This window comes from Pistacia vera, unplaced genomic scaffold, assembly GCF_008641045.1.
Source record: "Pistacia vera cultivar Batoury unplaced genomic scaffold, PisVer_v2 Contig460, whole genome shotgun sequence".
In the NCBI taxonomy this organism is placed as follows: Eukaryota; Viridiplantae; Streptophyta; class Magnoliopsida; order Sapindales; family Anacardiaceae; genus Pistacia; species Pistacia vera.
In genome coordinates, this window is record NW_022196291.1 from 1,191,042 (window position 1) to 1,205,752 (window position 14,711).

Below are 14,711 nucleotides of genomic sequence, written 5' to 3' on the forward strand. Positions count from 1 at the left end.
AACAGACGGTGGGAGTTGCAAGATTTTGGCGCCACGGTTTGAAATGTTGCTGTGCGTGAAGCTGCAGGTTTTTGGTCACTGTTTGAAAGACTTTTGTGACGTTCATTAGTGATGTGTTTAGGTGAATTCAACTTTGATTAAGGAACGTATTTGAAATGCTTGTACTTGTATTAGTTGTATGTGTTTAGTTTAAATTCAAACTTGTAAAATATCCACTGCAGTAGGTGATACAGTGGACCGACTTTGTGTATAAATTACCTCTGTTTTTTGAATGCAAAACAGAGCAAAATTTCAGTTCAGATTTTCTCTCTCTACAGCTCTCTCTCACGTCTGTTTTGGCCCTCTTTCCTTCCTATTCTCCAGCTCTAAAAACCAACAGTTATCTCATCGTTGCTGTTGTTTCACCCATTCCAGGCCTTGGAAACAGGACTATATATATGAAAAAGGGTTTGTAAAATTATTAAAGAGAATTAACTAAGGGTTTGATTATGATCAACAAATCTCTTCTCTGAAAGAAACTGATTCCAAACTTCATATTAATAATCAAGAATCAATGGCATGATATCAGAACGAAGTCCTGAAAGGCAGAGTACAGCCGACAATATGGAGCTATTATTATCTCATCAATCACAAACATCAACCCTGGGAAAGTGGACTGCATAAAGCGTTGGTGAATCCAAGTTTAAACTATATAGTAGAGATTACAACCAAGAAATTGATTTTGAGCAAACATATCTTAATATAGCAATTTTCTGGTTCAGATGGTCATTGATAAACATCTGTTTCTTTTGTTGGATTTTAAGTACCTTAGCTTGAACAATAAGTTTAGAAAAGAACTTGGAATATAGGAGATTTAACATTTTGATGGTTAGAATTTCTATAATATATAGAAAACTAAAAGTTAGCGATTGCAAGAGCTATGTCCTGTTTCCCGGAAAAGTTTGAAGTTCTATATATTTTAGAAGAGTGATAACTATGTATACACACTCTGTAGTCTGTACACTGACTCTTCATGTACAAACTCATGCGTCATAAAAAATATATTTAGTATTATTCCTTCTGTATCTGTTGGGAAAGTTTAATAATAATCTTTGCAGAACTTTTAATCTAATAAGAATATGTGCGACATGCAATGTAGAACTTGATACTAGACACTAAGACAGCCTTGGTTGGCTGCCATGGGAGTATAGAAAATTCTTACTGGTATTTCTTGGAATTAAAGAAAGACCAGGACTTGGTAGTAAATTATTGCAGTCCTCCTCATTGAATGTGACAGAATGCAATATTTAACCATTTCATAATTAATGCACAAATCCATCCTGAAGCATAAGAAATTGTGAATCATATCAATAAATCTTTTCATCGTAGCATATATCACAATCCTAAATCAATTTCCACGTCCCTTAATCCTTATCTTATTCAATTCAAGGCCTCATGTGGGTAGGATTTAGAATCTTTCCGAGCAAAATAAGTTATGTCCTGCATACTAATCTTCTAGTGAATTAAATGTGGGAAAATTAATATTTAGGTTAAGAAACTCTGAAATCAGTCAAAAATTGTTAGCCAGGATAGTTGAGTATCATAATTATAGATATAACCAATCTTTAAATTTCAGTTAATTCTCCTCAAACGTAGGTAGCCGTTGATTTATTAATTTCACACCTAGTTTTTCTCCATTTAAGGCCACATGTTAGTTGGATGATGAAAATCTCTATATGAGAAAACTTAATATGCCAGTCCTGTGACACTGCTGCTTGCTAATTCACTTGTGAATTGATTAACGCTAGATCTGAGTAGAATTCTTTTGTCACGTTAATTTTTGGAGTCAAATGTAGTTAGAAGGGAACGGGCCAATTTTTGTCAGGATTCGTTTCTATTTATATCATATCTGTTCTTGTGATTTCATCAGAAAATATGGGTTATCTAACAGGGTCTTTTCAACTTCTCTTCCTCAAATCATTGCTCTTCTATTCTCAAACTAGTGCAACACTCTGCTCTTATAATGAGTTCTGCATTACTTCACTTCAAGCAACTCTTTTCCTTCAAAAACACTTCTTCTGTAATGCGGTGTGAATTTTATACAAATCCTTCTTATCCAAAAATGATGTCTTGGAAAGAGGATGATGATTGTTGCTTTTGGGATGAAGTCAAATGTGATTCAGTGACGGGTCATGTGATTGCCCTCGACCTTAGCAGTACCTGGCTTTCTGGCAACATCCTTTCCAACATTACCCTCTTTTTCCCTCCTCAATTGTCAAAGGCTCTATCTAGCTTTCAATGATTTCCATCTCTCTCAAATTTCTTCTAATTTTGGTTTGTTTCCCAGTTTGACACACCTTAATCTTTCCTGCTCAAACTTTAATGGTCAAATTCCATCTGAAATCTCCCATTTGTCTAAATTGGTTTCACTTGACCTCTCATACAATTATTACTACCCGGAGGATGAGAATAGTCGCGTGAGAATTGAAACACCTGTTTTGAAGAGGCTAGTACAAAACTGACCATGTTGATAGACCTTTCCCTTGATACAGTTGACATGTCCAGCATAGTACCCAGTTCTCTGATGAATCTATCTTCATCTCTGATTTCTCTGAGTCTCCGAATTGCAGATTGCAAGGGAGTTTCCCAGATCACATCTTCCGATTGCCAAATCTCGAGATATTTAATTTGACAAGTAACTATAACTTGACCGGTAATTTTCCAAAGTTAACTGGAGTAGCCCCCTTAAGTTTTTGTACGTCTCTGACATGAGTTTACCTAGAGAATTACCTAATTCATTCAGCAATCTCATCTCTTTGAGCCATTTAATTCTTCATAATTGCAATCTTGTTGGATCAATTCCTGCATCATTTGGCAATCTTTCACAACTTACTCATTTGGACACATTCCATCATCTCTTTCACTTCTTGACAAGCTTCGTGAGTTACATCTTTTACGGAATAATTTCACTGGTAATATTCCAAGTTTTTTTGCCAACCTAACACAACTTTCTTCATTAGATATCTTAAGTAATCAATTGGTTGGTCCAATTCCTGATATTCTTTTCAACCTGAAACAACTTTCTTCATTAGATTTGTCAAATAATGGACTAGATGGTCCGATTTCTTGTCATGTAAGTGGGCCTCCAAGTTTAGAATTTATTGATTTATGTAGTAACTCTCTTAATGGTACTATGCCATCTTGGTTATTCAGTCTGCCACTGTTGAAGTTCATGGACTTCAGTTTTAATCAATTAAGCGGTTGCATTGATGAGTTTCCGTGTCGTTCATTGGAGGTCAATTCATTTAGATTGTAATAGATTGCAAGGCACAATTCCAACCTCAATTTTTGAACTTGTGAATCTATCTTTTCTTTCACTTTCTTCGAACATTATAAGTGGCAGTGTAGATTTTCACATGTTTTCAAAGCTTAAAAACCTGAAGTGTCTTTATCTTTCTCATAACAGTTTATCTGTGAGTACCAAATTCATAGCTAATTCATCCTTCCCACAACTTTATGTTTTGGGGTTATCCTCTTGCAACATAAGTGAATTCCCAAGTATCTTAAGAAGCCTAGACCATCTGGTTATGCTAGATCTTTCTGAAAATAAAATCTAGGGTCAAATTCCCAACTGGATGTGGAACATTAGTCAGGATAGTTTGCACTGGTTAAGTCTTTCTCCCACAACTACCTGACAAGCATAGAGCAACTTCCATGGGAAAATTTGGAATTTCTAGACCTTCATTCCAACTTGCTCCAGGGACCAATTCTAATTCCACCGCCTTACTTGAGATTATTTTTGCTATGAAAGGACGAATTGACTGGGGAGATACCTCACTTGACCTGTAATATGAGCTATGTAGAAATTTTAGATCTTTCAAATAATATGTTAAGTGGTATAATTCCAGAGTGCATGGGAAATTTTAGCAGTCTTCATGTGTTGGATTTGCGGAAGAATAGGTTTTATGGCTCCATTCTTGGAACATTTGCGGAGAGAAATCATTACAGGATCCTTAACTTGAACGACAATGGGTTGGAAGGACCAGTTCCACGATCTTTGCTCAATTGTTCAAAACTTGAAGTTCTGGATCTTGGAAACAACAAGATAAATGATACATTCCCATATTGGTTGGGAAATCTTCTAGAGCTACGAGTTTTGGTTCTTCATTCCAATAAGTTTTATGGTTCTATATGGGATTGTTCCAAGACAAACAAGTGCTTTCCAAAGTTGAGAATCTTTGATCTCTCAAACAACAGCTTCATCGATTTTTTGTCTGCTCGGTATTTCAAAAACCTTGAAGCCATGATGGATGTTGGTGCAGATGAAAGGAAATTGAAATATATGGGTGAAAATTATTGTCACAATTTCGTGATGGTGACACTAAAAGGGTTCAACTCATTATCTTCAAATGTTACATTCATAAGCATTTTGTTGTCACAGGAATAACAGTTGGCCAAAAGCATACTCTACTGGGTGTGCCCCAGAACCCTTTGAGAAACAAGTTACCTTTTACTAAGAAACATAATAAGTTATCATTATAGGTTGGACACCCAAATCTTCTAATAACCCTTTTTTTTAATAATTTGATTTACTATTACCAGTGCATGACCAAGACTAATTTGATGCACTAGTCCTCGCTAGTGCATGACCAAGACTTTGGTGACCAAAAGTTGATGGAGTTCACTATACACCCCACTAATGCATGACCAAGACTTACCTAGTTACCTTCTTCTTGTTATTTAGACAGACATTAATTTCATCTTTACTTCTAATCTCTCACAACAATTTTCTGCAGTTTCTTTTTTCTTTTGTTTCAACTTTGTTTCCTTGTAAATAGTGTGACTATTAGAGGTGGAAAAGTAACTTGTCCGGCCCGCGGCGGGTTACTTCTTTTGGCAGGTTGTTCCTAACCCGCCTGCCAACAAAGGTAGGCCGGGTTAGGCCTGCCATTTTTGGGGTAATGGCTAGCCCAACCCGGCCTGCCAACCCTAACCAGTCGGGTTAGGCTGCGGGTTGGGCCGGGTTAACCCTATTTTTTGATTTTTTTTGTTTTTGTTTTATTTAGTTAACTTTTCAAATAAATAATTAACGATTTATAAATGAATAAATGTAATTGTTTTTAGTTAACTTTTCAAATATCAATAATTCAATTAAATTAATTTTTTTTATTAACATTTCAAATATTAATTCAATTTTAATACAATAAAATTGTAATATAAGAAAAATTAGATTTACTCATTCAATTGATGAAATTTTAGCATAAGAATGAATTACATTTTATACAAGACATGGAAATTTAAGAATAAGACTTCAGTATTTAATTTTTTTTATATTTTACGTTATATTTTACGTACCATAAAAAATAATAATAACAATGTGTCAAATATTATGAAGTTTTATACATTTTAATATTAATGATTTAGAAGTATAGTTTAATATTATTGTGTAAAATTATTTGTAAGAATTCAATCATAATAGTTTAATTAAAAGAATTAAAAAAATGGGAGAAACTTGAAAAAAATAATTAATTTTTTATTTTTATTTTTATTTTTTTTGCCAACCCGACGGGTTGCTATTTGTTTTTACAATAGCCAATCCGCCGGGTTGGCAGGTTGCCATATAGCAACCCGACCCGCCCGGGGGTTGCATGTGGGTTGGGTTCAACTCGGCCCGCCTATAAGGCGGTCTGGGTTAAACCTTCTCTAATGCGGACCGGGTGAGGGTTGACCCGCCTAACCCGGCCCATTTGTTCCACCTCTAGTGACTATACTGCGAGATGCTATACCTAACCTTGACTCCCTATTTGTCTTCTACTTATAACCGTATCTATCGGATCCCACATTGCCTGGTTGTGGAGCATAAGAAGTTGTCAATGATATCCATAAATCTTATCATTGCATCATATATCACAATCCCTCCTCTAGATACATTAACTTTATTTCTGTCATTAAGATAAAAAATATTTAAGTTGAGAAACTCTGAAATCAGTAAAACATTGTTAGCCAACTGCCATTAATACTCCACTGGGAATATCAGCGCACTACTTTACTTAAGCCATGCTTTAGTTTCTTCTGTTTATTTTCTTCCAAAATAATTGAATTCCCAATATGTATAATATTATTCTGAAAAGTTTATTCATTAACCGTGTTCAACTATTGCAACAACTCTTAGTGCCCAAAAAAAACAATTCTTTTATAAAGTAAAATTAATTTTCATTATTTCATTAAACACAGACATTAATTGTTTTTTCTTTTTCTTTTTTCTGGTTATTGGGAAATAAAAAGGAGGCTTTGGTGGGTTGGTACATGATTGTTTTGAGTTCTGAATGATATTTCCATGAATCATATATAGCGAAGACCAAGACTAAGACTGATCAATCATGAAATAGTGTAAGACTGAGAAAAAGCATTTGCTTTTTGACGCGGGTTAGCCACAGATTCAAGTCTCTCCGCCACTTTGTGAGGCAGGAGAACCCCACTTATTGTTTCTTTTGATTCAATGAAGTTTAGTACGAAACTCAATGAAGTTTAGTAATAGGATTCTATATTCTAGTTGCTTTGGCACCACTAGGAAAATGACAATTCCAATCTTGGAAAATATTTAATTAAATTATTGGAGAAGTTTTGTAGCCCGTTCCACACTGCAAGAGTTAAAGAACAAGTTATCATTCTTACATATGTAAATGGTCATATTCTTAGTACGTAACTGACTTATACATCTAACCAGCTCACGTTTCTAAGAAATTTTCTAACAGTTTTAAACAAAATAAAAATTAGTGTATGCCTTACATGCTGAGGCATAGCTCAATCTCCATTAATTAGAGATTGTTATGATAGAATCCCCTTGCAAAGCAAATCAAAGCAGAATGCCCTTCTCTCGTGAGATGCACTGTTTTCTTGCAATGCAGGGCCGTAGCCGTAACAACCACTCAATCTTCCACTCTGCTTTACATATAATCCAACATTGCGAATCCTTTAATTTCTAAATCTGTAATCATCAAATGTCATCCTTGATATTCAATTTGAAAAATTACAGAACGTTTTCTTGGTGGTTTCACATTATGATGAAAGCATGTTCCATGACTTCCCATGTTAGTTTCACAATACTCTTGGGGTAAACAATTTATATAGAGAATATTGTAGACCAAGACTGACACGGCCCGCCTCGACTCCCTACCCCATAAGCTTCGGGCGCACCTATGAGACTCGGGCGGCCGAGACGTGCCGTGTGGGAATCTAAAACCCTGTATTCTAAATACGTTTTTCATAAAAACATTCGCTTGGACTCGTTTTGAAAGCATAAACACATAAGATATATATATATATAATATATTATATATATATATATATTATATATATATATATATATACATTTGAAAATCTGAAAGCTAACTTGTACGTTCATAAAATCCAAAATGGATGGTGTCAGATATTCATATCTTTTATAATCAACACAGGAGATAAACAAGGATAAAACTAATTCGTAGCGGTAACAAGCATGACATTTTTACACACATGATGAGTCGATGACGTAAGGGCCCAACCTCGAGAAGATCACTCCTTAGCACAGCTCTTCCTGTGACCTAGGAAAAAGGTCTAAAAAGGTGGAGCTGAAATACTCGTTGAGTGGGGGTTAGGGAGAGTTTGCAAAACATTCTTCAAACAAAATTATGGCATGCAATGGTTCTTATAAAATACAGAAAACAACATGATTCCATGAACATTCTTTTATGGTGCAGCTAATCATCCATGTATGCATGCATAACTCATTTCTAATTGTTCTAAGTATTATAATCTGATCAATTAAACTGACAACAATTTCTGAAATCCTAGCTCATCACTAAATATTGAAAACTCTTTTATGAGAACTTAAAGAATGCTGTAAATGCTCATGCTTCTAAGACAATGTTTTCTATAATCATGCTACAACATCAAATGTTTCATATAACTAATGCAAACTATCCATCATATACTGAAAACGAAACTATTAACTGATACTCAAACTGAATGTGATTTTGAACATTCTAAAACTGATTATGATATTATAACAGAAAACCCTCACCGCAACTAGTACCCTGGGGAAAAATCTCGATACCTGGTGGGCATCCCACACACAGCAGAGCTGGAAAAACATCTCATACCCGCAAGATCTATCATCGCTCGGGCAGAGCCTGAAGAAAACCATCTCAATACCTGGCGGACAAGCTCAATGCCCAGGCAAGCACTAAGTCTCTCAATACGCATGCGCGAGCCTGAAGACCAATATCTCAATACCCAGCGGAATCCTGCATCGCGGGGCAAGAGCCTAAAACTGGGGATGGGTACTTCGTAGGGTTTTTAGCACCATAACAATCTCATGCATAATCATTAACATGTAATCAAGAGCATATTCGTAAGTGCTTATAATCATACATATATGACATAATATTCAAAAACACATCCAGGGGTGAAATTGAAATTTCCAAACATGTTTTAAAACTAACAGTTTAACCTAGATTAAAAATTACCTTTAACATCACTTTACCGTAGCATGTGTCCGACACTAATCATAAGATATATACCACATTTCATATAAAGCAAATCATGCCAAAACGTATGAAATTCCATGCAAAATGGGGTAGAATGCAAGTTTTAAACATACTTTCAAAACTGACAGAATGCACCCCTTCTCTTTTTCTTTTTACCAGAAACCATCTACCAACATCACGAACCTCAACCCGTATACATTTCACACCAATTCTCTACTCTCAACAGCAACATTTTATTCATATAGCATGAATACATATAAATTCTATATACCAAACTTCATCAAAACATTTAAAATAAATCACAATTTAACATGCAAGCATGGATTTAAGGATTTGGAAGAAGATTTGGTTTAATCCACTCACCAAATCAAGCTATAATTTCAATGGGGCATTCAAGACAAATAATGTTGATCCAGTAATTTTCAAGTCTTTCAGAATCATAACTATTTAAAATACAATTTTCTTTCAACTCATTTAAATCTGCCAACTGTTTCCAGAATTGAGGTTACTGCTTTTAAAATTCATAAGAATTCAGCCCTTAATCTAAACCTCATAAAACTCTCCAGAATTAAACTAGACACATATAGTTCACCAGAATTTAAACAACTCAATTTGGATAAGTATAAGTGCATTATTTCAGTTCTTAAAAATGCATGCTCTACAGAAAACATGAAATTCCAGAATTTCATAGCAGAATTCAAAATTTTAAAAAAAATCCAATACTTCGAATTTTGGGGTGAAATAAATTTTCAAACAATCTCTAATAAGTCTAAAACAAAATATCTGAAATTTAGCTTCATTTGCAACCCCAACATATATAAAATTTTCAGAAGTTCAAGCTGTCAGAATTTCACAGCATAACTTTTTATAACCAAAAACATACTTAATAACTCTTGGTTCTTTAGGATCAACATATATGCTCTACCCATATAAAACTATTGCATTAATCTCAAATTTCAGTCAACACACAAAATTCGGCTGCCCTATCCACACTACTACTTCCTATAATTTCTTTTCTATCAAACATTGTGAATATGCATAAAAATGCACATATGCTTGTCAAAATTAATCAATTATATAAAATCCATAATTTCCATACCCTTCATTCCAACATTACTGCCACCAATTAATTTCCAAACAACCACCCTACCAAAATTAGCTGGAATTACAATCATCAACCAAATCAAACGGCAGAAACACAAATTCTGCTTTCCATTCAACAACATTGGTATAGGCATATTATTTTACATGCATGTCCACACTTACTTACAAATTTCATGATATGTAACATCATTCACATGCATGCCAAAGATAATTTACAGAAGATGAATATAACCATATCAAAACTGAAATAAATTCGAAGTTAAGGCATTTATGCACAAACATAGAAATTTTCACTAAAAACATGATTTTATGAAAAATTCTACTATTCCACTCACAAACATCATGCTCATAAGGATTTTTGCAAAAACAATTGAACGGTATATAGAGGAATCAACATGCAGGGCATAAGCTTAAGTCTTTTTTTTTTTTTTTTTTTTTTTTTAGGAAAACAGTTTAGATCCACTCACCATTCTAACAACCGAAGCTCCCTGCACTTTCCTCCACTCTTCTTCTCTCACTCTACCATTTTTCAGCCGCACCCATTCCCTCTCTTCTTCGTTTCTTCTTTTCTTCATCTGGGCGAAAATCAGCCTCCCTTTTTTTTACTTTCTTTTTCTTTTTCTGCTCTGCTCTCGCTTTCTCCCTCTGCTCTCGTCTCCTTCTTCTTCATTTGGGCCAAAATCAGCCCCTTTTCTTTCTTTTTTATATTTTTAATCTTTCTAAATTTATGCTTCTGCCCCTAGATTACAGGTAATCCCGCTAAACCCCTATCAGCTTTTCTTTCAAATAAACCTCTAGATTTTGCCCCTTATTACATGCAAACCCAACAGCTTCCTTTTCTTGCAAATTTCATTCCCAATAAAACTTTTAAAAACTAACAGAAATCCCCTTCCATAAAAATAAAATCACACAAAATATGTAATATGTATTAGGATTAAAAACGGGGTTTCACAAAGACTTCTAATTAAATTATTGAAGTCTTGTCACCAATTCTCTCGAGATACGTTAAAATGGAGGAAAGAGAGTACAGCTAAATTGTTTTCTTTCTTTATTTATTATTTATCAATCTAGTCTATTATGTACAGACCCTCCATTTCTCTTCTATTTATAGCAGTATCAGTTCTTGAGATTTCACAAGCAAAGAAGATGGGTTGCCTAACATTGACTTATCAACTTCTCTTCCTCCAATTATTTCTCTTAAATTCTCAAACTTCCGCAACACTCTGCACTTATGACCAGAGTATTGCATTGCTCCAATTTAAGCAACACTTTTCTTATGAGAATTTTCTTTCCAACTACTATTGTGATTGGTTTAGAGAAAGATCTTTTTTTTTTCAATGAGATCCCACCATATTGTGATGGAAGATGTCCTTCTCATCGGAAAACAATGTCTTGGAAAGAGGATACTGATTGCTGCTCATGGGATGGTGTCACTTGTGATAATTTAACTGGTCATGTAATTGCACTCGACCTTAGTTGTGGGTGGCTTCATGGCGACATTCCTTCCAACAGTAGCGTTTTTCTCCTTTATCATCTGCAAAGGCTCAACCTTGCTTTCAATGATTTCAATCTCTCTCAAGTTTCTTCTGATTTCAGTCAATTACCTAGTTTGACGCACCTCAGCCTCTCCAATTCAAACTTTAGTGGTAAAATTCCAACTGAGATCTCCCACTTGTCTAATTTGGTTTCTCTTGACCTCTCTGTATCTGATTTCTTTTTTGAAGTATCTTCCTCGGAAGTAAATTCCCTCGTGAGCCTTGAAACAACTGTTTTTCAAGGGTTAGTTCACAATCTGACCAAACTAACAAAACTTTTTCTCGATTTTGTGGATATGTCTACAATAGTACCTAGTTTCTTGACCAATCTGTCTTATTCTCTGAATTCTTTGAGCCTTAATGATTGTGGATTACAGGGGAACATCCTAGACCACATCTTTTGCTCACCAAATCTGCAGTTTCTTAGTTTAAGTGGTAACCTCAACTTGACAGGTGCTTTTCCTAATGTTAACTGGAGTAGCCCCCTTAAATTTATGGATGTTTCTGATATGAGTTTGTCTGGGGAATTACCTAACTCAATCGGCGATCTCATGTCTTTGTACCATTTGCGTCTCCTTAACTGCAATATAGTGGGGTCAATTCCTATGTCGCTTGGCAACCTTACACAACTTACTTACTTGAGTCTCTCAAGTAACAACTTCGGTGGTCACATCCGATCATTTCTGTCAAATCTTGTTAGTGAATTTCCAGATATTTCCATCCACTTTCCCATTTAGACCTCTCAAGGAATCAATTATCTGGTCAAATTCCTTCTTCTGCTGGCGGACTTCAAAATTTAGTTGCCATTTCATTATCTTCTAACTCTCTCAGTGAAACAATACCATCTTGATTATTTAATCTACCATTTTTTAAGGAGATGGATCTCAGCGACAACCAATTAATTGGCTCAATTCCAAGTTCAATCTTTGAGCTTGATCTAAATTATCTCTCTTTCTTCAAACAATTTAAGTGGAATTGTAGAGCTTTACATGTTTGCAAAGAATAAAAACCTTAAGAGTCCTTGATCTTTCTCATAATAGTTTATCTGTGAGCACGAAATTCATAGCCAATTCATCCTTCCCCAACTTCAAATTTTGCTATTATCCTCTTGCAACATAAGTAAATTCCCAGGTATCTTAAGAACCTAGACCTCTTAGATACGCTGGATCTTTTTTTGCAAATAAAATCCATGGTCAAATTCCCGACTGAATGTGGAACACTAGTCAGGATCGTTTTTGCTGGTTAAATCTTTCTCACAACTACCTGACAAGCGTGGAGCAACTTCTATGGAAAAAATTGGAACTTCTAGACCTTCATTCCAACTTGCTCCAAGGACAAATTCCAATTCTACCACCTTACTTGAGATTATTTTCCCTGTCAAACAACGAATTGACTGGGGAGATACCTCACTTGACATGTAATATGAGCATGGTAGAAATTTTAGATCTTTCAAATAATAGGTTAAGTGGTATAATTCCAGAGTGCATGGGAAATTTTAGCAGTCTTCGTGTGTTGGATTTGCGGAAGAATAGGTTTTATGGCTCCATTCCTGGAACATTTGCAGAGGGAAATCATTACAGTACCCTTAACTTGAACAACAATGGGTTGGAAGGACCAGTTCCATGATCTTTGCTCAATTGTTCAAAATTTGAAGTTCTGGATCTTGGAAACAAGAAGATAAATGATACATTCCCATATTGGTTGGGAAATCTTCTAGAGCTACGAGTTTTGGTTCTTTGTTCCAATAAGTTTTATGGTTCTATACGGGATTGTTCCAAGACAAACAAGTGTTTTCCAAAGTTGAGAATCTTTGATCTCTCAAACAACAGCTTCAGCAATTTTTTGCCTACTCTGTATTTCAAAAACCTTGAAGCCATGATGGATGTCGGTGAAGATGAAAGGGAATTGGAATATATGGGTGAAGATTATTATCAAGATTCTGTTATCTTGACATGGAAAGGGCATGAAATTCAACTAGGGAGAGTTATCACTACTTGCACCACCATTGATTTTTCAAACAATTACTTCCATGGAGAGATTCCGAGAGTGATTGGAAACCTTCATGCACTTCGTCTTCTCAATCTTTCTCATAACAATCTATCAGGTTGTATCCCATCTTCGCTTGGAAATTCGATTGCTCTTGAATCCTTAGACCTCTCTTCAAATAAGCTTACTGGGAAAATTCCATGGCAGTTGGCAAATTTAAGTTTTCTTCAAGTTCTAAATTTGTCTCAAAACCATCTTAGCGAACCCATACCTCAAGACAACCACTTGGATACCTTCTCAAACAATTCATATGATGGGAATTTAGAATTGTGTGGATTTCCTTTGTCACAAAAATGTGGTACTTACAGTGAGACACCACAACCACCCTCAACGTTAGAAGATGATGCAGAGTCTTCAAGTGGATTCGGTTGGAAAGTGGTGTTGATATGGTATGGATGTGGAATGGTATTAGGGGTGACTGATATGAATTTCTTCAACCTCAATTCATATACTACCCCAAAACAACCACTTTTGACTCAACCTAGGCTAGGTTTTCTTCTAACTCCTTATGACCATTCGGCTATCACACTCCATACACACTTACAACCATTAAATAACTTAAAACAACTCCTTATATCAAACTCCAGTCAATCACAAAGTCATTTATGTTCAGATGCACCACAAATGGATTCATACACACCATGCAAAACAAAATCCGGAAAAATGAGTTAACTTGAAACTAAAGGAAAACAACTTACATAAGAGATGACCAAGGAATTAATCAAGCCTAAAGGAAACTCCACCAGCTTGATAGACACTCCACCACCAAGTTTGGCCGAACTTGGGTAAAGGAAAACAAGAGAAAACAATTCTCAAGACAAAGCACTATTCACTTCAATATTCAAGTCCCTTTACAAAATGATCAAGTGGCCTTTAAATAGACTTTACAAAAATTAGGGATTTACGCTAGCAAAAATTACATGATGGAAACATTAAAAGCCGAATGGTGTATGGAGTGTGATAGCCGAATGGTCATAAGGAGTTGGAAGAAAACCTAGCCTAGGTTGAGTCAAAAGTGGTTGTTTTGGGGTAGTATATGAATTGAGGTTGAAGAAATTCATATCAGTGACAATGGGATATCTTGTGTTCTCAACAGGAAAGCCTTAGTGGGTTATAAGGATAGTTGAAGGAGGATACCCAAGAAAGGGGAGAAGGCTGAAGAACAAACGTGGAGGAAGATGAAGTTAGTGCATCCAAGAAGTTCTGTTGGTTGAGTACAGTTGCAAACTAGAAAACCAATGTTCTTTTCTTTTGTTGGTGATAATATGTAGTAACTTTTTTCTTTTCTTGTCTTTTATCTTATGTTGTCTTTCAGTGCAAGCATTCAATTGTTATGTTTTACTACTTCCCTAAATAAAATGTCGGAGTTGACTATGTAGTATCATTCATTAATAATCCTTCTCATGTATATTTTAAATTAGATAATCTCATGAATTACTGATTCTTAGCTAATCTCATTCACTCAATGGGGAAAAATAACACAAATAAACATTTTGCTGTCAAAGGATTAGCAGTTGGC

At 35.2% G+C, this 14,711-nt stretch overlaps 2 protein-coding genes across 2 annotated transcripts; both read left to right on the top strand.

Annotated features, from left to right (window-relative positions):
• Nucleotides 1–3,829: 3,829 nt before the first annotated feature.
• On the top strand, nt 3,830–4,426 carry LOC116145163 (receptor-like protein Cf-9 homolog). The gene has a single exon (XM_031430596.1). The coding sequence runs from the start codon at nt 3,830–3,832 to the stop codon at nt 4,424–4,426; it is 597 nt and encodes a 198-aa protein (XP_031286456.1).
• Nucleotides 4,427–12,574: 8,148 nt separating this feature from the next.
• LOC116145164 (receptor-like protein 33) lies at nt 12,575–14,319 on the top strand. Its single transcript, XM_031430597.1, has 3 exons — nt 12,575–12,725; nt 12,801–13,581; nt 14,289–14,319. The coding sequence occupies exons 1-3, from the start codon at nt 12,575–12,577 to the stop codon at nt 14,317–14,319; spliced, it is 963 nt and encodes a 320-aa protein (XP_031286457.1).
• Nucleotides 14,320–14,711: the final 392 nt, after the last annotated feature.